The sequence below is a fragment of the Linepithema humile genome, chromosome 1, assembly GCF_040581485.1.
Source record: "Linepithema humile isolate Giens D197 chromosome 1, Lhum_UNIL_v1.0, whole genome shotgun sequence".
Lineage (NCBI taxonomy): Eukaryota > Metazoa > Arthropoda > Insecta > Hymenoptera > Formicidae > Linepithema > Linepithema humile.
In genome coordinates this window covers 42,641,957-42,667,587 of record NC_090128.1, presented here as the reverse complement: position 1 = coordinate 42,667,587, position 25,631 = coordinate 42,641,957, and the positions used below count along the sequence as shown (strand labels likewise).

The window sequence follows — 25,631 nt, the reverse complement described above, 5'->3', positions numbered from 1 at the left end:
TCTCTCTCTCTCTCTCTCTCTCTCTCTCTCTCTCTCTCTCTCTCTCTCTCTCTCTCTCTCTCTCTCTCTCTCTCTCTCTCTCTCTCTCTCTCTCTCTCTCTCTCTCTCTCTCTCTCTCTCTCTCTCTCTCTCTCTCTCTCTCTCTCTCTCTCTCTCTCTCTCTCTCTCTCTCTCTCTCTCTCTCTCTCTCTCTCTCTCTCTCTCTCTCTCTCTCTCTCTCTCTCTCTCTCTCTCTCTCTCTCTCTCTCTCTCTCTCTCTCTCTCTCTCTCTCTCTCTCTCTCTCTCTCTCTCTCTCTCTCTCTCTCTCTCTCTCTCTCTCTCTCTCTCTCTCTCTCTCTCTCTCTCTCTCTCTCTCTCTCTCTCTCTCTCTCTCTCTCTCTCTCTCTCTCTCTCTCTCTCTCTCTCTCTCTCTCTCTCTCTCTCTCTCTCTCTCTCTCTCTCTCTCTCTCTCTCTCTCTCTCTCTCTCTCTCTCTCTCTCTCTCTCTCTCTCTCTCTCTCTCTCTCTCTCTCTCTCTCTCTCTCTCTCTCTCTCTCTCTCTCTCTCTCTCTCTCTCTCTCTCTCTCTCTCTCTCTCTCTCTCTCTCTCTCTCTCTCTCTCTCTCTCTCTCTCTCTCTCTCTCTCTCTCTCTCTCTCTCTCTCTCTCTCTCTCTCTCTCTCTCTCTCTCTCTCTCTCTCTCTCTCTCTCTCTCTCTCTCTCTCTCTCTCTCTCTCTCTCTCTCTCTCTCTCTCTCTCTCTCTCTCTCTCTCTCTCTCTCTCTCTCTCTCTCTCTCTCTCTCTCTCTCTCTCTCTCTCTCTCTCTCTCTCTCTCTCTCTCTCTCTCTCTCTCTCTCTCTCTCTCTCTCTCTCTCTCTCTCTCTCTCTCTCTCTCTCTCTCTCTCTCTCTCTGACACCTCTGACACCTCTGACACCATTCGTCGAACTTTCTCGCAGCTAGACTTAACTATCATTTAATCAACGAGAGTGTGCGTTGACAATGCTAATATAAAACTACATCGGCTGGATGTGTACATAGAAACGATATTGTGCGATAAATTCATACAACGCAAACGGAATGATTTGTTAATGGATGTATCAGCTTCGGGGCATTGCAGTCTTCGCGAGCAACAACTACAATTGCCGCAGCAGTCCCGCGCTTGTAAAGTTTTGTTCGTTTGTTCAATCTCGCTTGCAAGCACCACGGAGAAACGGATATCGTGTACGACAGCGCGTTTACAGCGTGTTCCAGTAATTGTTTACGCACGGATTTTGCAGAAGAGTAAAGTACGCTGTGACGCGATCAACGAACAAATATCCTCGATATGATTTTCGAATCGTACACTAAAAACTTGCGACCCGCGCGAGTAAATACCACGTACGGTACAGAAATATGTTTTCGTAGATTAAACATCTCGACCATCCTGAAGTCAGAACGATCAAACTCGTTCTCCAACATGGAAGCAAATTGAAAAAGGAATTGTCATGTAGACATGAGAACTTTGTAATATTATTTCTCATAGTCGTGAGGCGACATTGCGTGCGATTGTTCTAGTTCCGAGTTATCGATACATCCTAAATGTCGTATATATCAAAGAATTGATTTATATAAACTATAAACTAATGTAGAGAAAATTAGGAAAGATTACGATTATAGTTCGCAATATGTATTTTCCATCAAACGAGCTCCCGATTAAACCGACACTATTTACTTGAATTCGACACCGTGAGACACCGTTTTCTTCATCAAAATTTGAAAACGTAGCTACAAGCATATTTGTAGTCTACGAATTACCAAGAATGTCTTTTTTTCACAAGAAATAAAATTCTTTGCCTGACTAAGATAAATAACGCGATAAGAATACACTTGAGGGCAGTGTGTTGATCGTCTGCACAGTCCACGTCTGAAATGTCTCAACTATCGCACTTCCTGCGTAATCTAAGTAAATAAGTATTATTATCCCTAACTACGGAAAAAACATGCTACGTATTGTGTAGATTGATATCAATGTTCGCGATAAGTTACATCGGTATGTCATGAGTATGAGTGAAATATACTAAACGTATTGATGTCTAATGTACAGAGCGAGAGAAAACGGCGATAAAATATTACAATCGTGAAAAATCACAATTTTGAAAAGCATCCTTTTTTTCTCGCTAATCTCTTCAAACGAAAAGAAGTAACGGTTATCTGTTATCGCACGCGATTTGATTGTACGTGTTTAGATAAAGTAATAATTTGTGCCCTTGTTTGTCTAACACCGCTTGAAAATATCGAAATAATTTCATCAATTAAAAAATTATCTAAGAAATACATGATAAAAATTGAATAAAAAATAATCCTACCTTCATAAATATGAAAAAATATTTTCATAACCTTAGTTTCTCTTTGGTTTTTATCAATGTGACAGTTTATTTAACTTTAAATTTGTCGAAAAATTTATCTTTACCAATATCCTGTTTTACAACAAGCACATTTAAATTTTCTCTCGCCCTCCTGCAAAGTAAATGACACCTTGATTGCTACTCTTTATTTCCGAGCGTCGACAATTCATCGGCGGTAATCCCCGTTCGAATAATTATCGATCTTAGCTCGAGGCGACATGAGCTCGGGCAATGTGAGTTATACGTGTGCTCGGCGAGACAAGGCAAGCGGTGAAATCAAGGCCCGTCGCACAAAAGCCACCGTGTGTTTAAACCGCCGTTCGCTGGAAGCAACATATGAAGCGCGACTCGACGCGCACAGTGCCGAGCACAATAACTATTAGCAAACTTTATAACGAACTTGGGCATAATACTCGCTCATCCGCTACGAGTCCCTGCTAAGGATTAGATACGAATCGACGTCGATATCGGGCTTTTATGTCGCGAACGATTAATGGCAGATCGTCGTAAGTCTTCGCGTTCGCGATATTCAAACCACCGGTTCAATAGATAGTTTTCGCTGTGTGAGGATACTTGATCCTTGATCTGGAGGAACTGTTTTAGTGATATTCTATCTTAATTTTGGTACCTGCATCTTTCAGTTTTACGGTAATTATTGGAAAGAATATCGACTGTGATAGATACAATAATCATAAAATGATACGATTCTATGGACACGAGAAATTCTATAATCCTGAGGATATCATAATATTAAAAATATCTTATACATTTTAAAATTTGCATTGAAGATGATTGTAGGAACTGCTAATGTACAAATGTCACATTGCGTGTTATTATGTAGGATAAGAAATTCTGATCACGTATTACAGCATATGCACGCTCTAACACAGAAATCGAAGAATATATGTATTTGCGAAAATATATTCCCTCGACTCGTTTTCTACAAAGGCACTCGGATTCGGTGGCAATGTCAAATTCTTATGACATTTGAATCGGATCTAATTCTAGTCTTAAAACACTTTAATCAACAATTGTCAATAATTATCTATCATTCATCTCTTATAATTGCGATATTTTAGTTTTAATAATACTTATTAAAAGGAAAATATGCAAAATTCATTTTTATAATATGTTTCCAATAACTTCTGATATTCTGTAACCTTGCGAACAAAAACAATACATTTTTTTATAATGTACAATTATTTTGAAAAATTTCATTCACCAATTATATTTTTTATCGAACATACTCGAAGAGAATCTCGGAAAATCTTTTATAAAAAATATCTCCATTATCAGATTATTTTCTGGGCATATCGTGCAAACACTGGCAAATTATGAAAATAAATTCTCGATTAAGTAATATCATAATGAACTACATAACTAACACTTTTACGAGAAGGTATTCTCGTTCTTCATCAAAAATCCTAAAATTGTCGCAATGTGCATCACTGATGTACAATCGACAATTGCGTCGTCCTTGATTAACGATAATATCGCACGAACGTTTAAGTTCGTCTCGAGCGCGACAGAAGCGCGTCCTTCGGTGCACTGACATAAACTACAACGCACATAAGACGTCACACATTCCATCCATGTAACGGCCAGCCGTTCGTAGAATCGTGACATCGAGCCCTCCCGTTCCTCGCAATTGAAACGACCCTGAACTCCTCCTCCGTCGCCCGGCAATGACGACTTTCACCGCTACTTCAAAAAACCCGGAGCCAAGAACTATCAGGCCGAAAACGCCCGATTGCCTCTCGAGGATCTCGTCATCGACCTGAAAAACGTCCATCCGAGTCTCGTGCTGAATCTCCAAAGACGCGAAACACAAACGTCACGCAGCAATTTTTCCCACGACCTTCTTTATAATTTTCCAAATTGAAAGGGATCTTCGAAAGTTGCTGCCCAGTCAATAAAAAGATATCCAAACTAGTCATTAATAACATATTAGACAATCATGGAAAATAATGGTACCACAACAATCGCTAAATATATTCTTGATGATTATAGGCATTATTGGCATGATAATTGGCAGGCATTCATAATACCGATGAGTATGTATTTGTGATATCCCGATGGAAAGATTTTAACTTGTTTTCAGTCTTCTAGTTTTCATCCTTCTTTCTTTTCTTCTTTTTCTTGTAGCGGATTATACAAATTATATATATTATCTTCCTTTGTATTGCATCATCAAAATTTTGAAATAATATAACGATTTCTTCTTCAAGTTTATTGTATCGATAACGTTTCTCTTAAATTTCATGATGAGTAATATCCATATCCTTCTTTCGATTCCCTTTGCTAATCCTCTGGTGAAGTGAATTCTCTCAGAGCTCGAATCGATGACTAGTTTGCTCCACTAAAAATTCAATTGCTGCCACGCAAATTTCTTTCCCGAATGTCCTTTCGCGATAAAGATTTACATGTTGCAACAGCCCGCTGCCTTGTACTCGTAACTGAAGCAGTGTGTTCCGCTCTCTTACATAAATCTAGATCGATCACCTTCGGTCGGGCACTGACCAGAAAATCCTCTCGACGACTATGCGAGAAAGTTTCGGGAGTCGATTTCGATCACGCGCGAGACTGACAGACGACGGCGGTTTTTCGGCTACGCGACGATGTCCATGTCGGACGAGGAATTCGACGTGGTTACTGCCAAACTGCCGAGGGTGTCTTCGTCGGGTAAACCGTGGTGACAGGCAGCCGCAGGTGGGCTCAGCGGTGGCAGGTGCGGCGACGAAAGCATCGGGTCACCGCCGTGCACGGGACCACCGGTGTCGTCCTCCATGAGATCCTCGAGCTGCGACATGCTCAGACTCGTCGCCTCGTCACCCGTCACCAGGTCCGGCATCTACGGCAGAAAAGTATCCCAAATCCTGTAAAATGAGCCGCCCTGGAGCACTTAAATGCTCGGCCGTCAAACGTGGACTCGGATGGGATACAAGGCATGGCGTGGGAGGTTTTCAGGCGTAGGAGAATTTCAGGAACAGCCCAGTGTAAGATTTTCTGATGAAAGTAGAATTATGCCGGTGATTTTTCATGAAGGTATAGGTGGTTAAATTGATAGTCTTTTATGAAAGCGGAAGTGGAGAAGTGGCGCTGGTGAAGTCTTCTATATTGAAGTAGAAGTGGATATGTGTATCATACTGGATCCATCGATGATTAATGATATGTGATACGGGGTTCAGGTTACGTGTTTTCGCGCATATAATACTCAATGTTTATTCCTATTTACATTTTGTACTCGTAATAGGATATACACAATTAATTTCATAACAAAATAAATAATAAAGAATTTAAAATCAATTAAGAGCCGTTAAGTAAAAAAGTGGTTTTCAAAAAAGTTTCTAATGTAAAATTATTCAACGATTTCAATATCAAGATTTCTTAAGGCTCCTGGTCTCGTAGCCGTGAACTCCGCGTTGACAGTGGCGACATAATTGTGGTAGGAATAAAAACCTAGTCGAATTTACCTAGTCGATTTATTGTATAAGTAAATAGTGTAACAGTTTGACCTAATCAATTGATACGATAAAAGTAAATTACTGAATAACATACAAAATGCTAATTTATAATTCAAAAATTTGTTTACAAAAAAATAAACGCGATAAATACAGAATATATATAGCTTAGTACCGTTACCGACATGTCCATATGACAGAAATTCTCATGCAGCGTCTTAGGTGGAGAATCGATGAACTATTAGACGTGAAAAAATGACATGTTGACTACCCAATTTATTCTTGCGTGCCATTTCGTTAATATTCGTTAAATGTTAGTGCTGTGATATGTGACGTGTTCATGAAACCTGTAAAATTATCCGAAAACTAAGATTAGCAGGGAAAGCCCAACGTAGAAGGAGTATTTTCTACTCATACAGACAGCTGTCAACCGTGTGTTTTCTCGCATAATTAGGCTTCGCTTCACGGTTGATTTAACGATTGTTTATAACCTGTCAAGGAAAAAGCATAGTTTTCGGACAATTTTACAGGTGTCTTAAAGCGATCTAGAGTGTTACTTTGTTAAATTATCATTTTATTTAGAAATGGCACGCAAGAATTCTCGGCGTGTCATTTCTCGCTTCTGACGTCACGAATCTAATATGGCTGCGGTGACTACCCAGGAGCCTTAAGAATTATAAGGATTTTTTAGTTTCGTTCACAAAGGTATTACAAAACATGTAATAAATGATAGAATTATCTATTAACACTGTCAGCAATGTTAAAACTTTTTTTTCATGTTTTGGGTCATACGCGCGCGCGCGCGATATCTCGGTCGTCGTACTAAGTTTTTTAATATCAAGCCATACGATCGAACGATTTATATTGGTGTAAAATATATCGTAAAATATATATATATATATATATATATATATATATATATATATATATATCCGTGATATTGACAAAATGTGTCGTGGGGCTTCTGAAAAACGATATCGATACGACCGACGCATCGTACGGCAGTCAACGTGTTAAATATTTTCAATAAAATAAGAAAACAAATTACTTAAAGTTGAAGAAAATAATATTACTCTGTTTCGCGCTTTCAAACGATTAAAGAAATTTAATGTTTGACATTATCAAAATTTAAATGTTTACGTCAGTCCTGTACATCGATATAAATTGAACGAGGCTGTTTCTCCGCCAGACTCGGTTAGCTCCGGCAACTTTGCGAAGTCACAGATGGGTCGGCTTACCAGAACCGGAATTAATTTCCAATCGCATTTCAGGCACAAACGACCGTGATCCAATTTACCTGTCGTTATATTATGTCAGTGCAACTAATTTGTCGCGGATTGCTTGTCGGTCTTTACCGCACCGAATTTATGCGATTTGCATGTAACAAATTTTACTCGTGTTACAAAGTGTCAATCGTGTAGAGGAAGTAAACCTCGAATATATATCCCATACAATACCTATATACGATATTTTCTAAAACTACATATGTATAAATTAAATTCATCCAAAGTTAATATTTAAGTTAAAATTATCCATAAATCAGATTCGTCAAAAGTGAAAAAGAGTACTATTTTGAAAAGAGAAATTGTAAATATATATATATATATCCGTGATATTGACAAAATCACGTGGGTGGGGCTTCTGAAAAGCGGTATCGATGCGACGACCCATGATCAACGTGCCAATGTTTTAAATATTTTCAATAAAATAAGAAAACAAATTAAAATTGAAAAGAAAAAAACACTACGGAAAATTTACGAGAACAAAATTATCCGCTTTAATATTACGGATCTCTGATTTATATTCTTCACGATGGTGCGATTTCGTACTTCATGCGATATTCCGTAAAGTGATCGCATACGCTTTTTACATAACTGCGCGCTCTCGGACGGCGAGAAGGGCGTTAAATTTGCATGAAAAAATGCCGTGGTGCGTGGTTGCGCAACGTGATGTCTGACGTTACAACTCATTCAGCGATTATCCTTTGTCCCGACGTCGAGAGAGGCACAACGAGTTCTTCTCGCGAAAATATACGTGCCGAGATGCAAGATAAAAGGTATAAGTCTCGCGCGAGAAGTAACACGAACGATAAGAGGCAGGCGGACGATAAGGATTGCACTCTGCGGACGTACGCACAACGCTGGTGATAAAAGTAAATATTTTGCACGACATTCAGGCGCGTACAGATTTAAGACGTGCAATTACCTTCGCCATTATGCAATCTCAAAATGAATCTTATGTAAGTGCCGTGTCTCCCCTAACAAATATTCAACTACATATTATTATTGCAAACTGTAATTCTTTCTGATGATTTTATTTTTATTCAAAACAATACTATGAGAAAAAAATAAATACACATCAGTAAAAGACAAATTTAAGTATCCTATTTCAGCAACTTTGAAATCAGATACAAGTTATACAAGATGTTTTCAAATTCATCAACTAATGAATTAATAAATCGCTCTCAATTATCTCTGGAGACGTTCCTTCTTCCACAAATATTATATTTTGTTTATTTTTATTAAAAAAAATATTCTGCTTTCTTATAATTTGCTTGTTTTTATTAGTAAAAGTGACTTATCGTTATCTGCGGCACATTTGTACAAGATCGTTCGCACAAAGTAAATCGAGGAACAAAATTAGCGTTAAGCAAACCTACTGTCGCAGTAAAATTCCTCGTGCAATACGCGAGGCACTTCCATCGCCTCGGTCGGAACTCGTCGCACGAATCGCGAAGCGGGACGTTATCAATGTTTAAATTTCTCTAGCCGTGAGGAAGCTGCTTGTCAGACTACTCCGGTGAAACTTTATCTCGAACAATAATTCAACTCATTCTCTCTCGGTACGTCATCCCGCGTCTCTTTCGTTATCTCGCGCGTCGCAGTGACTTCGAATGTTTCCGAAAACGTGTTGAGCGGATGTAAATTAACATCAATGCACACAGCAATCGTGCAATCACCGTCACGCCCACACACCGTCACGTTCGTGAACAAAGCTTTAATGTTCGTTAAAAAGCTCGATAGACCGAATTAAATAAAAAAATTATAGACAAGAATAAACAGACAAATTGAAGAGTTTTATCGATGTCATAAACTAATTGAGACAACCGTTTAAAGAAATTATAATAAAAACGTTTCCACTTAATTAAATTGATAATGTTCTACTTTTATTTATTATTACTTTTCACCATTTCTGCATATAATATATTCCATGTCTCAATGTTTAAAATTTGTTATTCAAAATTTGGCGATACGAATAAACATCAGTTACGCCACTGTCAGTACAATTATAATAATAACGTTAATAATTCACCTCTACCTCTTTGCCAGTTTTCCCTTGTCAACATGGTCTCTTTAAGTGGCCCAAATCTGTCGTGGAGGCGGCCGACCGGAGCGCAGCGTCGTTATCGGCGCTTCGAGAGTTCTTAATCGCATCACGAAACCGCACGTGTCAAGCCTCATATGTACATGTGTGCACAATTTTATCTGACCCACAAATTCGACGGTAAGTTTACCACCATCTCGGTAAATATCGGACGCCTTAAAGAGTAACACCAACGACCATCAACGTGAACGGCTATCTCAGTAATCCGTCGGAATCGAGAAACGAAACTGTAATGAGTGAAAGCAATTTGCGCGACTGCAATTTGCTATTGAGCGCAATAATTGTAATGAAAAATCAGCTATATAATCAAAATTAATATTTTAAGTAATAACAAAGAAATGTTATATCTCTTTATGATCTTTCAGACAAAAATTACAATACCCAACACAATAATTATAATTATTATAGAATAGTAATTAAAATTTTTAATAATTATATCAAACGTTTAATTATTATATAAAAATCTTTCTTCTTCGAATATTATTGCATTTGTCATCATTATAATTTTGCTGCTATGTGAAATTAAAAACTTGCATAATTTCGCGTAAAAACGCGCTAGTCACTCTTATCGTTCGTTCGAGCGTATTAACGAAAGTTTCGAAAAATGTTTATGAGATACCAGATCTAAGCACCGCAGTTCCGATACAATCATTTATTGTCAGCATAAGAGATCAAACGTGTTCGAAAGTTCGTCATCACGAAAATCGCTCGAGGCGTAACAAGGTCCGACGTTAATCGTTCGTAAACGAGAAAACATTTCTTATTATGCAAGCACTGCTACGGATCGATTTACGTTGCGTAATTAAATCGTTGCCGCTACATGTCGGCGCTGTCAAAAGACGGTTTTACTGCTGTCGTATACAACAGAGAGTATCGGCATAAACAAGGACGTAGAAGCACGGCACCATATTATACTCTCTCGAGAACGAGTGAACGAACGAGTAAGCGAACAGCTATTCGCCTCCGTCGGAACAGATGCACGTATTATGAAACTAGTCTGGCGAACGAGCAGAAAGTTTATTCGGATCAAGGATCGCGGATCAATCATTTTATATCGATTCCGTCGATCATTACAACCTCGAAAATCAAGCCTATGGCTATTAAGATTAAGTAGATCGCTATTGCAAAGCCGCCTCCACTACTACTACCGATCAAAATTAGGATCATTATCACGTATTAAGCGTAATAATTTCCTCATCAAATTATTAAGATAAAAAGTTATAAGTATTGTATAACACAATACTTTTATAAAATATAATATTTCGATTTGAATAGAATGTGATCACATATTTTTATTGTTCAAAAATTCGAAATAGGCACGAGCGAGGTTAGAAAATGTAAGAATTTAGTTAGAAATACGAAGGTTAAATATGAAACTTGAAAACTTTCGATGGATAGAGCGACGGATGAAACGATGTGATGGCATACATGTAATCAAGGGGGTAAATGTAAGAAGATATACAATTCAGGAAAAAGATTGCCGACTTACCTTTCGTTGCTCGAGTTTACCCCTCGGGAAAGTGTTGAGCATAGCAACGGAAGTGGACGCCCAGTTGAAATCGGAAACCGGAAGCCCGTGTGCTTTCGCTTGCAACTCAAGCTCCTGCACGCGCAGGAGCAGCCGTCGATTCTGATGCTCCAATTGCTTGTGCCTGAGCTCGTTCTGCTTCATTCGCGTGAGCTCGTTTTTCAACAGTTTTATATACTCCACCGAAGACTTGAGAATAGTGCCCTTGTTCGGCCTGACGTCTCGAACGATTTCGTAATATCTGTAAAATAATCGAAAACACAAACACGTTACACATCTGCTCCATATTTTAATTAACATAATGTTTCTGTGGAATTGCTCAAAAGATTATAAGCATTATTTACATTATTTCGATTGATTTTAATATTATTGATTTATTAATAAATAATTTAATATTATTTAAAATACTTTTTTGAATAAAATATTTTATATTGTTTTTATCTAGAATTCTTTCAATATTTATCCGTCGACAACAGCGTCGGAGAGCCAACAGCATCGGCAAAGATTGCATAAGAAGCAGTGATAAGGGACGTTCGTAGGCGTGACGCTCACGTTTTCAATTTCTCAGATCCTTTGAAAAATATATAAAAAGGGCGATGACGAGGGAACGGAGCCACCGGCGTTGTCTTCGAAACCCTTAGCGCACGATTATTTCGTCGGAAACGTGTTCGAACTGGGGGGGAGGGGGTTCGTGGGAGATTCCCAAAGTTCCTCACCCGACCGTAATACGACCGATATTACCGTCTCCTGAGTCATGCTGCCACCACACCGCTGCCACCACCGCTGCTACCACCGCTGCCACCGAAGCTGACGCCGCCACCGATGTTTCGAGAGCCGTCTCGAGATGGAATTCCGCGCGGGAATTCGCGCGGAATATCAGGCGCACGATAATTCGAAGGGACGTGGGCAACAAAATCCCGAAGAATTTCCATAACACGCGCCACATTCGTACCCTCCGCGTTATTCTTTTCGTCACACCTTGTGTCCTCGCGATTTCGCAGATCTGTTGTTAGTAAGGAGAATTTCTCATAGCGACACTCTCGAAAAATTCATGAGCGGCGCGTACATAAAAACGAGGCGCGAGAGGTAGCATCTTGGACTCGAGGAGTTTGCTCGCTCACGAGAAACATCCACGATGATCCAGCGCGAACAATCTCGCAACGCCAGTGTGACGAATGCTTGCCAAGCGACACGCAAATGAGAATGTAAAAATGACAAAGTCCAAGATTGCCAGAAGTGCAATTTTTTTTTTTTTCAAAAAAATATTGCGTTCTATTAGGTGGTGTCGAGAGTAACTTCAAAATAATATAAGGTACCGCATTTTCGCTTATTTTATATCAATTTTGAAAATGTAATTTATATTACATATAGTATTATAAGACATTTATTATATATAGTATTATAAAACATATATAATAAATATGAAAATAAAAGTGTATCAAATTGCATAAACACAAGTAAGCAAAACATTATTGTTCCTGGAAGATCAATAACTCGTTCAGATCAATAAGATAGAACTGATAAGATAGATATTACTCACAAACTGTGTGTAGAAAGTAATTCACACGATAACAGAAATCAGTTTTTGCAATTTAATAACTAAGGTAGCTGCAAAAAAGATTGTCTTATCTTTTATAGATAAACTTCTATATATCATCAATTACATTACTTTGATATTGATATCGATACTTTATTTGTTTCATCAGCTTTTCCTCGTGATAGATATTTCACTTTAAAGGATCAGCGCAGCTTTGCATGTGAAATTAATACAAAATTTGCCATAACTAAGGATATACTGCAGGTTCATCCTCGCGATTTAAATATCCTCACGCAAAACTCACGAACAACACTCACGGATTTTCATCGTTATTCACGCTATTTTTTCTCGTGTGCCGTGCCGCGCCGCGCGTTGATTTACGGCGGAATCGTTCCGTCGATTTATCGCCCGAAAAATCGCGAGCTGCCGTCGTCCACGAGAGAGCGGCGAATGGAAAGCCTATTATGAGATGGCATTCGTCATGCCCGGGCGACACATCCATCCTTCGTGGACGAACACCTTCTCCACAAACATCCCTTGAGAAAACATAATCCTCCGCCTTATGCCGCCAGAATACCCGCAGGATCGAACACGCATCATGCAGCTGTCGCATCCTTAAATTTGCTTGCCATGACCCATGATCGAAAGATTCTACCGAAATCCCGAAGTAAACGAAGGAGCAAGATAGCAACACGCGCGATCGCGCTGAATTTCATAAAATAATCAAAGTTCTGCGAAATAATTCTTAAAGGATATTTTAATTTATAAAAGGCAAAGATAACTGATAAAGGCCTATATGAAGTTAGCCCCCCATTTTTCGATTTTGAATATTTTTTTAGTTGTTCCAGGTTGTTCTACGTTTGTTCTATATTGTTCCAAAGTTATGAACAAAAAAATCGAAAAACATGACGGGAAAAGCAAAAAAACGATTTATTTTTGTGGCCACCCATTTTTTTTTAAATTCAAATTTTTTTGCTGTTCTGGATTGTTCTAATTGTTCTAAACATTGTTCTAAAATATTAATCCCCCTAAAAAAGAATTTAAAAAGATATAGCAAAAAATAGCATTAAGCGTCCAAATAGTATTTTTACATTTATCGCTATTATTATATTATGTTTTGACACCAAATTACATATTTAAGCTAAAAACGAATAGAACAACCCAGAACAACTCTCAGTTTCACCAGAACAAACATATAAAAGGCACTTTACTCTTGAAGGTAGAGAATTATTTTGTCTTTTTCGACCGATAATGTTACATCAGCGACACTAAAACCTGGAACAATGAGAAATAGACACAGAACAATCCGGAACAACTCTCAGTTTTGTCAGAACAAACGTTTAAAGAGCACTTTACTTTTGAAGGTAGAGAATTATTTTGTCTTTTTCGACCGATAATGTTACATCAGCGATTAGTGTCGATTAGTGTTTTTTTTGAATTTTTTTATTTTTTTAAATATAAGAGTAAAGTGCTCCTTATACGTTTGTTCTGACAAAACTGAGAGTTGTTCCGGATTGTTCTGTGTCTATTTCTCATTGTTCCAGGTTTTAGTGTCGCTGGTGTAACATTATCGGTCGAAAAAGACAAAATAATTCTCTACCTTCAAGAGTAAAGTGCTCTTTAAACGTTTGTTCTGACAAAACTGAGAGTTGTTCCGGATTGTTCTGTGTCTATTTCTCATTGTTCCAGGTTTTAGTGTCGCTGGTGTAACATTATCGGTCGAAAAAGACAAAATAATTCTCTACCTTCAAGAGTAAAGTGCTCTTTAAACGTTTGTTCTGACAAAACTGAGAGTTATTCCGGATTGTTCTGTGTCTATTTCTCATTGTTCTAGGTTTTAGTGTCGCTGATGTAACATTATCGGTCGAAAAAGACAAAATAATTCTCTACCTTCAAGAGTAAAGTGCTCTTTAAACGTTTGTTCTGACAAAACTGAGAGTTGTTCCGGATTGTTCTGTGTCTATTTCTCATTGTTCCAGGTTTTAGTGTCGCTGGTGTAACATTATCGGTCGAAAAAGACAAAATAATTCTCTACCTTCAAGAGTAAAGTGCTCTTTAAACGTTTGTTCTGACAAAACTGAGAGTTATTCCGGATTGTTCTGTGTCTATTTCTCATTGTTCTAGGTTTAGTGTCGCTGATGTAACATTATCGGTCGAAAAAGACAAAATAATTCTCTACCTTCAAGAGTAAAGTGCTCTTTAAACGTTTGTTCTGACAAAACTGAGAGTTGTTCCGGATTGTTCTGTGTCTATTTCTCATTGTTCCAGGTTTTAGTGTCGCTGGTGTAACATTATCGGTCGAAAAAGACAAAATAATTCTCTACCTTCAAGAGTAAAGTGCTCTTTAAACGTTTGTTCTGACAAAACTGAGAGTTGTTCCGGATTGTTCTGTGTCTATTTCTCATTGTTCTAGGTTTTAGTGTCGCTGATGTAACATTATCGGTCGAAAAAGACAAAATAATTCTCTACCTTCAAGAGTAAAGTGCTCTTTAAACGTTTGTTCTGACAAAACTGAGAGTTGTTCCGGATTGTTCTGTGTCTATTTCTCATTGTTCTAGGTTTTAGTGTCGCTGATGTAACATTATCGGTCGAAAAAGACAAAATAATTCTCTACCTTCAAGAGTAAAGTGCCTTTTATATGTTTGTTCTGGTGAAACTGAGAGTTGTTCTGGGTTGTTCTATTCGTTTTTAGCTTAAATATGTAATTTGGTGTCAAAACATAATATAATAATAGCGATAAATGTAAAAATACTATTTGGACGCTTAATGCTATTTTTTGCTATATCTTTTTAAATTCTTTTTTAGGGGGATTAATATTTTAGAACAATGTTTAGAACAATTAGAACAATCCAGAACAGCAAAAAAATTTGAATTTAAAAAAAAATGGGTGGCCACAAAAATAAATCGTTTTTTTGCTTTTCCCGTCATGTTTTTCGATTTTTTTGTTCATAACTTTGGAACAATATAGAACAAACGTAGAACAACCTGGAACAACTAAAAAAATATTCAAAATCGAAAAATGGGGGGCTAACTTCATATAGGCCTGATAAAGATAATATGCAATAGTTCCTGGATATCACATGTAAGGACTAAGATGCATTGACTCAAGGATCAAATTGTTTGTTTGTTCAATCTCTTCAGCTAATCTTTCGATTATTTTTCGAGAAGAAAAAATGAGAACAAACACATAAAAAGGGCCAAATGCCAGGGTAAAGAATATACTTATTCGGGATCGAATAAAATTGAGAAAAGATTCACGGTATATACAGATAACGATAAAGGGATAAATTCTCATACATATGTATTAACCCGGGGAAAATTACTATTGTGCCAAAGCTACATAAATAATATAAAGAAATAAAATAACATCAAATTGAATTTTTTAAATATGTGCAAATTATTTAGTTTAAAAATTTATATTCGTAAATTATAAAATTAAAATTAAAACGCGGCAATAACGCGGCAATAATTAATAATTATCTATTGCTTTTGCACACATCGCGGCAATATAATATACATTTTTTAACGGCATGAGTGTGTTTGTGATGCAGCTAATTCACATCGACCAAAGCGTAATTAAATTTATGCGTGATCGCGAATCGCGAATGGGCGCACTGCTGCGTGACTTGCGAAATTTTGCACCTGCCGAGCAAACTCGGAAACCAAACAGCCGCCGGAACATTGAATAAAGCATCACTTTTCCGCGCGAGACGTCGTCATGTTCCGTATTCTCCAGCAACTTCGCAACGACCAAATTTGCAGCTATGCGGATTCACGTGCTTCAAACCGAAAACCATAAATTGCGTTTTCGCAAATGTACGCGCCTACTATACCAAATTCTGCGTTTTATTAATTTTCCATCTTACATAAGAGAGAAAGTGTGCGTTTTTCATGGCTGCTAAATTATTCATGATACACGAGTCTGAGAATTCGTAACAAAAGTTCCGCCACATCTCCGAATTTGCTCTTTCGAGTTAATATTTCGACCCGTTGCATTTTTCAACAAAATCACTTCGCGGAATTTTACTATCGGATTTAACTAGACTCACAATTATCTTCCCATCGAGAAATTTTTAACGCGAGAATGAAGCGAAAGCTCTTTTGTTCGTATAATTCTCGCTACATTAAATATCATATAACATGTAGTCATTTAGATTTAAATATTAAATATGGTTATTTAACTTTTACTTCTTATTAATATTAAATGCAAGCTCCACATCTGTCAGTTATTTAACACTAAATGTGCATTGAGAATACGAGCCATTATGTAAAATAAATAACTAAAAACCATTTAACGCTGCGTGATGCTAGCTCATAAACTTCAATTACTATTTTATTATGATTAACAAGAGCATTTACATCCGAATTGTTCATACATTCCACGCTTCCACGGAACAGCAACATCACGCCACGTTTCCTCTCTTCTGCTTGGGAGTCGCGCGTGGTTTTCGTACTTGTGCGCACGTCAGGAACGAGTTTGCACGGTAAGCAATAAACAGCCGTGCATCGACGGGTTTCTCCTTCGTTCGCGCTAATGAGCAACGATGTAAGGAGAGCGAACGAGAAGAGGGAGAGAGAGAGAGAGATTCGAAGCGTCTCGCAGAAACGGGGACAGTTCCGAAACTTAAGCTGAATGAACGGAAACACCAGAGGAAGGGACGCAGAGAAATCTATGTCGTGTTTACCAGTGTCTTTAGAATCGAGATTGTGCTTCATTATCACTGGCGCGCTATCGCACCGAGTTTACACAGATCTCCCTTGATATCTCTCCCGGACAAAGTCAAAACTGAAACCTTACAGCAGAAAACGCATTTCAGAGAAGACATTCACAAAATTCTAACACGCATTATTATTAACGAGACATTACTTTCCTTTTCTTCTCAGATATAATCGCGATTAACACGAAAGCAACTGTTTCAACTGTTTTGGCGAAATCAAAACAAGATTCTCGCACGATTATACAAATAGAGCTATTTTTCTTGCATATGTTATAAAAATCCTATCTTCAAAGATTACTAATTTCTTATAAATTAAATTACTTAGATTACATTTTGTAAATTACGATAAAATTATGCATTGAAAGTTTGCAATTAAGAGAACCTCCCTATATGTAGACTTTACTTACACTGTTTGCGAACAAAGATTCTTGAAAGTCTGAAAATATTTGTTTAAATTATTCTTACTTAAATTTATCTTGCACAGCTTGATCAATATCAAATTTCCTTGACAAATAAGCCAAGACTGTTTACGCGAGGAAAGTTGTGTAATGTAAATTCAACACAGTTGACAATTCCATTTTTTTTATCATTCGTAATAGAGTCGGTTGCGATAAGCAGACGTTATCGCATATTTTTGCGACGACTACACCCTATTGTCTTATCGATGAAATGAGCGTCATTAGATAAGAGGCACTGCGAATCGAGGACGTATGTGCGTATTAATTTGCGCAACGTTTTACGCCCTGCAGATGCGCGAACAATGCGGCCAAATATGCGCGCGAGACCGGAATGTCAATGGGAAAATTTAAAATGCCTGGTAAATGCAATTACTAAGGGGCATTAAAATGAGTATAAATTATCGCTGACATACATGATTGAGGTAAAGCCGCATTAATTCAACTTTCATCTCGTCATCTTCAAATATCGGGAGAGAAATTCGAAACGTGGGACGCATTAATTCCCGTGCGTGTTCTCGTTATCGCATCTATTAGTGACGGTCGAAAAATGTGATGGAAATATGACGGCAGATAAAGAACATACGCCAGCTTGCACACTTCTCCTTCATCGAACAAGAACGATAACGTAAATTACGACGCTGTAAATCAATAATTATAAACGACAAACTTTGAATTCGCGTCACATCGTTCGTACGAAGAATTACGATGTTGAAAATGTCGGTGATAAACGTATAGTAGGAATTATTTTCAGATAAATAATTTTTCGATAGCTCTAAGAGCCAGTTCTAACAATATCGATTTCCATGGACTTTTTGCTTCCTTTTAAATTGCGGTACTAAATAAAAATATATATAATAACGAAAGAAACTTTAAAATAACATTGATTACTATATTAATAAACTATAAAAAAATATAAACTTTGCTTTTTAATATCATTATGTAGCAAATCAATTTATAATATTTATATTCTATTGCACTTTTATTATTGCTGCAGCTGAATATTATTCCTATAGGAATAATATTATTATAAATAATATTATAATAATATTATTAATAATATTAATATAATATTAATATTATTATTATTAATAATATTAACTATAGTTAACGCTAACCAACCCAAATGTGTCTAGATTTTTCCATAACTTTTCGAGGATCGATATTCAAAGAAACGCGCATGAGAAAAGAAGATGCCGTAGTCGAAGAGGTAGTTTTTAAGTTCTCCGGACATTTGACATAGACAAATGGGTCGATCGTTGGATTGATAAATGAACGACGATCGAACTTGGTCGGCTATTCTATGCAAAAGGGACGCTCGTTAGTACGTCCATCGTGTGTCGAAAAAGTCTCGGGGCCAAAGATTCGTGTCGGAAATCACATTCGAAACAAGTCGGACATAAAATGCACGTTATCGTATACGAAATACCTTTCCAGAAAAATAACGGAGAAGAAAATAAATGTCCCCTCCATGTCATAAGCGCGTTGCACAATTGAGATATATTTACTCGAAATAATTTGCGTCGCAATATATTCTCTGCTTGAAAGTCACTCATGATTTGGAAGCTGTTTGGAATACATTAATAAATATAAAATTTTTTAAATTATCGACTAATTTCAGTTTATAGAATCATTTAAGCAAATTATATAAAAACTAAAATAAAGTTTAAATAAAACATTAATACGTGATTTTTTTAGGACTTGAAAAGAAGCAAATGTGTGTTGCTAGTAGGAGTTAGTTAACTGGAGTTTTTACAGCTGTATAAAAATGACTCTAAATATAAATGCCGAACAGTATAGATAACACACAGAGATAAGAATTTTTGTGATGACTAATTATAATAGTGAATAATTAAGCCCCTTAAATAACCGTATGTTATCCGGCCGTTATCTTCATGCAATTAACATTTTATTGTGTAAAAATTCAAATGTCACGATTATATAAACATCGTTAACCATTAAAATAATGTACCCAAGTTATAATTTATTTCGTTCGACATTAAGAAAAATCCGCAATTTGAATAAAGATGAATCTCAAAAGAAATTATTTTATAATTTAATTAAATATATTTTTTTAAAACTACATTGTAAAAAAATTTTCGAATTATGTTTTCTCAAATCTAAATACATATGCGGAAAAAAATTTTTTCAAGTTACACAAAAGAATGGTACAAAGGATTAATTTTGTAAATTAATTATCTAAAGCATAAGAATGCATGAGTTACTGGCAAAAGCGCGATAATACGAGAGGTAAACAAACTCGTTCTTTCCAATTTCTTCCTCCCCGTATTTCCGATTCGTAGTGTCATTTTTCTTTTGCATTTGCCTTTATTCACCGGGTGGGAGAACATGCTGGACAAGGAAGTGTTGCACTTTGACGGCAGGAAGTACGGGAAACAAAGCTGATGGAGGAAGGAAGAGCGAGCAGCAGCCGTGGAGGAGAGCCGGTGAAAAAGGAAGGAAAGCAGAGGAAAGGAGGACGGGGGATGAAGAGGAGAGCCAAAGAATGGACTTCCGGTGAAAGCCTCTCGTCTCGGGCACCTGACCTAGACTAACTCGTCGTAAAAGGCCACGAGCAGGAAATAATGGTCCGTGGGGAAAATGTGCAAAGGATAAGACAGAGAATGTAAGAAAACTGCGAAAAGAGAAGTGACGAGAGAAGAAGGTGGAGAAGAGCAAACGTAGGACGTGAGGCAAAGAGAAGAAAATTCCTCAAAAAACTGAAAAAAAAGTAGGAAAAAAGAAATTCGTACTCACGGATCATTGGTCTTGGGCAGAAGGGTGCCGAGCTCCTTGATCCTGTCGTTGATATTGAAACGCCGCCGTCGCTCGACTGAAAACGGAAATTATGCACATCAATCATGACTCGCTCGCGGCAGATGCGATAGATAGATCGTGTCATTTGTTAATTCGTCTGCTAATTGCGCGACTGAATCTACGCAAAGACAATTCGTTCTTAATAAAGTCTTCGAGTCTTCAGACTTATCCGCCTTGAAAGACCAGTTGTACTCGTGTTTATAAAAAAAACTAGTTTTGTAATTACTTCAACGTATTAAAAGAAAAATCGCATCAAAATTGAATCATTAAATATGCTAATCAACCTATGCATTGGAAAGTTTAAGAATTCTTTTTTTTTGATTGAAAATCAAACACTCGTGATAATATTACGATAGAACTTTACTAGGCACATAACTTTACCAAATGTTTAAGAATCCCTTCGTGTGTAAACTCTGTGAATATCTCTGTAAACGGATACAGAATGATGATCTTTAAAATAGAAAAATTTGTCTTGATAACTAATATTACTTCTTGAAAACTAATAATCTTCTTCAGTTTTCAGAGAAAAAAATTAATATATAGATTCTGACTTATACATTGCTTTAGATCCGCATACGCTCGCGGGCTATTAATTTCCTAAGATTTTACAAGTACTTTTCGAGCAATTTGGAGCCTATCCTTCAATCGCTCGATCCTAATAAACTACTCCGTCGTCCCGGATGTGCACACAGTCGAGAGTCAAATCGTCCTCTCAAATACACCGGTGGTATCGTCGTCTCCTGTCCAAGTTATTTGGCGGGAAAGCATATCGCGTTTTCCGGAGGATATAGCGTATCTCCCCTGCGGAAAAGACTGCGAACCGGATCGTCCTATCATTGGCACGTGACCCTATTCCCGATCGATTATTCCGACCAACATTTCTCAAACCGAGATGCGAGAGGTCAAGCAGCTTGGCTCACTATCAACGTGCAGCTCCGATATCGCGATCGTGAGGGCGATAACTCATTGCGGGAAAAATAAATTTGTCGAAGCTCATCACAAACGGAAACAACACTTCTCTTCGCGAGTTATGGAGACGCAGCAATATGTTGAAATTAATCGATAAAAATAAAAGATACGGAGTAAGCGATCAATTTTCTTTTGCACCTCTTGGCGAGCTATTTCATCAAGTAAACCGATAAATAACATCAGTTTTTTATCTTCATCAAAATTAATCGAATTTAAACGCGATAAAAATTACAGGCTTAACGCAAAAGTTAGCGGAATGCATTCAAAATATTATTATATGTTTCGTTCAAAACTATCAAGTCAATCGTAAAAATTTTTCATTAAAAATCTCACAATAAATCAAAGGCTTGTTTAACAGTATCAAATTAATAAATTTAATTCTTAGAAAGCAGAGAAGAGTGCTCTGTTACGTTTCTCTTCTTATAATCTTTTATTTTTCTAATAAGTATAACGTTCTTTAAAGACAAGAAAATAAATGTAAAAAGATGTACATATAAGAAATTATAAATAAAGACTTAATTGTCAAACTAAATTTTGCGTCTCGGAACAAAAGAGAGCACTAAACTAAACGACTTCTCTCCACGACAAACAAAGTTTTCAAAATGTAAGAAAATATTTCAACTTTGTAAAAGTCAAATGTAGTCAAAGGCAAATCGGTTCCAAATAAGATCTACGTCAATTCTGGAATACTTCAAAGTGCACTGCAGATCTGCGTCACGCTAAGCCAAATTCTGCAAATTGCTGATTCACGCAGAAACAAATATTTGTAAACAGCGCCTTAGAAGGAAACTATAAAGGATGAGATATGATCAAGAAGACGTCACACGCGCAAGCAGACGAAGAAACAGCCTTGAAAACTTGGAGGAAGCTGTGTAACTTCCTCTCTCGAACTCGATTTCACCTTAGGAGTGAAAGAGAACGATAGGAGCGAGGAGAAACATTAGAGAAACAACGAAGAGAGAGATGGACATCGGCGAGAAGGACAAGCGAGAACTTCCTCTGATCTTGTTGATTAGATTACGACGGTTAATTCAGAGAAGGGTGAAGCGTTTGGAAAGTCGAGGAAGATGGGAAAGGGACAAACGACAAAGATCGAAACCACTCGATTCTGTCGGGAAGATACGCGAATCTATGCTTTTCACTTGGAATCGAAAGGCACGCTTCCCTAATCAACAACGACAATTCCCATCAATCGGCAAACCCGGGCTTCCGATGGGAAGAAATTATCTCAGATACGAGTAAAGATTAGAGAAAGCCGTAGTCCTGACGGGAATGCGAAATTGCCTTTTAACTCCGGCAAACGTACGCGATACGGATTCTCAGAGAATCATCCTTATTTATACTGCGATTGTAATAACCGTCATTTTCAAAATAATAGTATACAGATTATATTCTTGAGTAAATATATCAAAGTTACATATATAAAAAAAGGGGTTCCAAAACTTTCGAATTTTAGTAGCATTACAAACTTAACAAACTTAGAATCAATTTTTCCTTTAAGAAAATTTCATCGTTTCAATTTAAATCGCAGAAAGGCGATTAGCAAATCTAGCGAATGTGGAACTTGAAATGGAACTGAAACCGCGAATAAAACAAATTAGGGGAAAACATAATTAACAGACTTGAGCAAATTAGGAAACAAGGAGATGCATTCGCAAATCGACTCACGTTCCACGTAAATCGATCGCGCGTAAAAAGACAAGTCGCAATCTTGCCGATAAGATAAGTCACAATCTTGCCGCATCCTTTTTATCCCTTACGTAGCGCAATGCAATGTACTGTACAAGCATGCACAATAGTAATCAATAAGTGGCGAAGCAAAAAGGGAGCAAATTAGTAGCGCAACCATTTTTACAAAATTCCCATTTTGTTTCCTATGTTCCCGTATACTCCGTGACCGTTATTTCACCATTCTCTCTTACAAATTCGATCCTGCCTGTTTTCTTCATCCTGTATTTTGCCGGCTAGTCGTCCTTTCATTACCGCCGCGATTGTTTTCGGAAAATTGGATGCTCCAGTTCCTCCAAATGCGGCACTTGCTATTACCCCCCGATTTCCGCTTGTTTCGTTCACGAGCGTCGTACCATTTTTTGCAATTCTACCGACGTCTTAATCGCGAGAGACAGCGGAAAGATAGAGTCGCGGAAAGAACAACGGATTACATCTCGAAGAAACTGTAGATAGATTAAACAATATGTTGTAAATTTCTTATTAAATAAAATTGTGTCATTATTTTTATGTTAATTGTGTATTAATAATATTACTTTGCCATATAAATTTATTTTCCTGAATAAAAACAAGAGCTTGAGCACAAATAATCTGTTTAATTACGCGATGCACGTCGCAAATTCAAAATTTTAATTATTGAATTATTTTCAAAATTACGTTTTTACATTGAATCAAGAGGCTTATAAATTTCAGTGGAATTACAAATCAGGATATAATAAAATGTGTTTGAAACACACACACATTTCCGCTATTCGGAAAATTTGTGCACGCAGCGAAATTTTATTGCACCGCGGCGGAAAAGGGCGAAACGGGCTAATTGAAGCTCGTAAATTATTCGGTCAAATTCACGAGATTGCTATAACTTGTGTAAATTCGGCATGTAACTCATATCGTATCGTAAAGCAGAAATCGATAAAAATATGATACTGTTCGTATATCGTTACTCGAAAATTATTATCGATTTTCGATATTTATCACCTTATCACGGTAGAAATCGTGAGATACTAATGTTTTGCAAAACAATATCCTTTAAAACTATCAAATCTTAATTTTATTTAAATTAAATACTATGTCGTTATAGTGTAATACATATATTACGCGTTTATTTGAAATATTTTTATTACAAATCATCTCTTTCAAAAAGTAAAAATATGAAATTTCAAATTACACGTGCGTCTGCATAAAAAATCATTGTGAAACATTAAAAATATCTTCTTCTCTTATAAAAGTATCAAATTTAAAAAAATAATATGAGACATAATAACGGGCGAAGTAACGGGAGAATTTTCATTAAAAACATAATTCACGTCGCCACTGTAAATGTGCGAAATTTTATTTAGCTTGCCGTTGCTGTTTGCGTTAACAGATAACAGACAGACATTAGTTTAATTTGCGCTACATTGGCGATAATAATAGACGACCGATGTGACGATGTATGGCGACACTTTTCCATTGTCATTTAAATAGTCTACTTACGTCGCGGGCTCCGTGTTGGCATAAGTGTAATGTAGTAAACAATGACGGCGATTGCTACCATTCAGGTGTAAATTACGCCTGGCGCTTATCAATTATTTCTACATGACTAAACAAGCATTTACTTACTACCTGCTGATCGAAACGACATTTAAAGCAGCTGTATATGTGAAAAGGCAAGATTAAAACATCAATTTTATTACGGAAGCCGCATGTCGGATTGTGAGAAGATTGCTTCGTTTGTTACATTCCAAATTCCTTGCTTAAATTTTAATATATGCATAATTTTCAATAAACATCACATTATGCAAGCATATATTATTATGAAAATTTAACATTATCAAACTGCGCGAAAAATTAATATTCAAAAAATAACTCAAAAATGTTTTGTAAATTAATTAGGAAAAATAATTATCGACTTACTCATATTATGATTATCCTTCTTCTGCCGGTCTTTAGCGAGGGCGTGAATCTCCGCTTCCGTAAGCAAAAGGGGCTCCGGCTTAATCTGTAGTTCCGGTATATTAGTGAGGCTTCCGGCTTGGCCATCTTTTAATCCATCACCTAAGGAACCAGCCTCGAACGACAAAATATCGTCCAGGAGGTCCTCAGCCTGCAACACAGGAAAATCATATTATTCAGCATACTATTCAAATAATATTTAGATATAAATGCGCGAGCGACACCACACACAAAGTATATCGTGAAAATTTATTATCAAATCTTTCTCGTTAAAATGAAACAGAACCTCATTTTCCTCATTTGAAATCATATCGTAAACGTCCCATCGTAAATAGTAAATCACTGCGTAATATGATATATAAAATCGATATATTGTAAAACACTAAAATTGCATTAAAAGATTAAATTCACCATTATTAAAATAGATGGAGCAATCGTCAAGAAACTGATATAATTTATTATCGGTCCAAAACCTATAAGTCTCAACGACTATTATGAATAGAACAAAAAAAATCTACATTATGCAATCAATGCAGAATGACGTGCTTTTATGAGCGTTCGGTGATAAAGTGAACTCGTCGTCACTCTCGTGCAACAACATTACCAGAACTCGCTCGTGGTTAATGTAATTTTTCCCCAGACGGGAATTTTACGATCGGCGCAATCGTTTTTCTCGGAAGATGAAGAAAAGCGACGTCGGAGAAGAAAAGAATTCAAAGAAGCGAAAGAATTTGGAG

The 25,631-nt window shown here is 37.0% G+C and overlaps 1 protein-coding gene across 2 annotated transcripts in view; it reads right to left on the bottom strand.

The window, feature by feature from the left end:
- Positions 1–3,255: 3,255 nt before the first annotated feature.
- Positions 3,256–25,631, bottom strand: part of Mitf (transcription factor Mitf) — a 65,371-nt gene continuing 42,995 nt past the window's right edge. For both annotated transcript variants that reach the window (XM_012372528.2, XM_012372518.2), the window contains exons 4-7: positions 24,856–25,045; positions 20,203–20,278; positions 10,697–10,976; positions 3,256–5,213 (exon numbers count right to left, since the gene is read on the bottom strand). In XM_012372528.2, coding sequence (XP_012227951.1) covers positions 4,971–5,213; positions 10,697–10,976; positions 20,203–20,278; positions 24,856–25,045 — 789 coding nt within the window. In that variant the 3' untranslated portion in view covers positions 3,256–4,970. The remainder of the gene's footprint in view (positions 5,214–10,696; positions 10,977–20,202; positions 20,279–24,855; positions 25,046–25,631) is intronic.